This window comes from Neltuma alba, unplaced genomic scaffold, assembly GCF_004799145.2.
Source record: "Neltuma alba isolate B1F8T4 unplaced genomic scaffold, ASM479914v2 tig00010247_pilon, whole genome shotgun sequence".
Classification (NCBI taxonomy): Eukaryota; Viridiplantae; Streptophyta; class Magnoliopsida; order Fabales; family Fabaceae; genus Neltuma; species Neltuma alba.
Window position 1 is genome coordinate 60,811 of NW_021635174.1, and position 2,437 is coordinate 63,247.

Consider the following 2,437-nt stretch of genomic DNA (forward strand, 5'->3'; position numbering starts at 1 on the left):
GCATGACATTGATAACCGCTCCTAGATCTGCTAGATTATCTGAAAACTCCATGTGCTAATGGTGCACGGTATGAGAAAGCTACCAGGATTCTTGCACTTCACTGGCATTGGCATTTGATAAAGAGAGGAGACAACCGCCCCTAAGTCAACTTTGCCATCATGCTTAAGCCTTCTCTTGGTGGTACACAACTCCTTCAAAAAATTCGCATACTTAGGCACTTATGCAACTAGATCAACTAATGGAACATTGATCACCACCTTTTTGAAGATATCATAAACCTCATTGAACATCTTAGCTTCTTTCTTTTTCCTTTCAGCCCTAATCACCCCTGTAGGAAAAGGTAAGACTTGCTCGCTCACTTTCTTCCCTTCCCCATCTTTTTCTTGCTCTTCTTGCAATGCCACATGTGGTGTTGATAAAGTGGACTTATTATGCGATGTGGAAGCAGGGGGAGAATCTTTAATGATAGCTTCCTTGTCCTTTGAAGCATGGGTAGTGACAGGATCTGCAGAGGTAATTGAATTTCCGCTTCTAAGAGATATAGCATTAACTCCACCAATGTTAGGATTCTGCTGGGTGCCAACATTAGGGTTAACTACTACTTGAGATGGCAACTTCCCTGAGCCTTGACTTTGCATGTTACTAAGTGCATTAGATAACTGCCCAATCTGAGTTTGAAGATTCTGAATTTCTTGGCTATGTTGCAAATCCTTTTGTTCAAACTTATCCATCAGGAGTTTCATCATGCCTTCTAACTTTGAACTCTTATCTTGATTGGGCATAGTTTGCCTAACTTGTTGGAACATTTTACCACTAGAAGAGTTTATGCCTTGATTGAACTGTGATTGTTGAGGCTGGCCACTCCCATATATGAGATTTGGATGGTCACGCCATCCAGGGTTGTATGTATTTGAGTAAGGATCATATTTCTGGCCACCTTGAGTCATAGGCTTAGTGTGGTATAATGCATTACACGAGTCAACTCCATCATTTAGGTAAGGGCAAGAGTCAGTGGTGTGAGTAGCTAGAGAGCAAATAGAGCAAAGTGGCCCAATTAGAGCTGTAGAGTCAGCTTGTGAGATTAAAGCAGAGGAAGATCCCACAGAAGGAGCCATATTTTGGGAGTTTTTCATCTGAAATACAATCATTTTCTCCATAGCAGATGTTAACTTATCAATTTTGCTCTCAAGGCGAGACTCAAAATAAGATGAATGCAATCCAACTTCATTTACTCTAGCTTGCTGCCTAGTACCAAACTGTTGGGTATTTTCAGCTTTCTTTTCAATCAATCTCCAAGCAGCTTCAACAGTCAAGTCAAGAAGAGCACCTCCAGTAGCAGAATCTAGTAAATCTCTCTCAAGAGGCAAGAGCCCTTCATGAAAATATTGAATCAACAATGTATCTGAAATTTGGTGGTGACGACAACTGGATAACAATGCTTTAAAGCGCTCATAATACTCATATAGGGATTCCCCAGACATTTATCGACAACCACAAATATCCTTCCTGATGGAGGAAGTACGAGATGCTGGGAAATACTTTTCCAAAAACAACCTTTTCAGCTGGTTCCATGAAGTAATGAATCCAGGAGGTAAGCGAAGAAGCCAATTCTTTACAGAACTTTCCAAAGAAAATAGGAAGGCACACATCTTAATCTGATCTTCAGACACACCAGAAGGCTTCATAGCAGTACAGATCATATGAAAAGTCTTCAAGTGATTGTATGGATCCTCGCCTGCAAGACCATTAAATTTTGGAAGTAAGTGAATCAATCCAGACTTCAACTCAAAATTAGTGTCAATATCAGGATAATTAATGCACCAATTTTGAAAATGCAGATCAGGTGAAACCAATTCCTTGATAGTCCTAGCAAGATTAGCCATGCTACTGTCAGAATGAGAAGAGTCAAGAGAATTAGAGGAATCAGCAGTAACTTAACAGAAGAATCACTTTCTATAAGATTGCTAGCTTGAGCCCTCCTTCTTTGATGAAAAGTCCTCTCAATCTCAGGATCAAATTCAAACAATTCTTTGCTAGAGGATCTAGTCATGCACTAAGCAACTATCACAAATCAAGTGAAATGAAAAGAAGGGGAAAAAAATGCACCAAAAAAACAAAGAGAAAAAAATACAAAATCACCTAGAAATCAAACCTAAAGTTTAACCATTGCTCCCCGGCAACGGCGCCAAAATTGATGATGCCTTTTGTCATCAAAGCACTCAATTAAACTAGGTCCCAATTAATTTGTAGTTTAGGGTCGACCTAGGTCATTACTTCTAAGGAGCAAGTTATGGGTTTCTTTAGGTAAAAATTTAGGTGATAAAAAAAATGCAATAAATTGGACCTAAACTAAAATGCAAAATTCTAACTCTAAATGCAAGATGCAAATGTCCTAAAATATATATGAAAATTAAATTAAACTAAACGAATGCAATG

At 38.8% G+C, this 2,437-nt stretch overlaps 1 protein-coding gene across 1 annotated transcript; it reads right to left on the reverse strand.

Annotated features, from left to right (window-relative positions):
• Positions 1–219: 219 nt before the first annotated feature.
• LOC114755283 (uncharacterized) lies at positions 220–1,482 on the reverse strand. Its single transcript, XM_028944147.1, has one exon. It carries the CDS (start codon positions 1,480–1,482, stop codon positions 220–222), a length of 1,263 nt encoding a protein of 420 aa, XP_028799980.1.
• Between the last annotated feature and the right edge of the window lie 955 nt (positions 1,483–2,437).

What these genes read in the sequence shown, in the direction of transcription:
- LOC114755283 (XM_028944147.1), bottom strand. Translation starts at nt 1,482, where the DNA reads ATGTCTGGGGAATCCCTATATGAGTATTATGAGCGCTTTAAAGCATTG.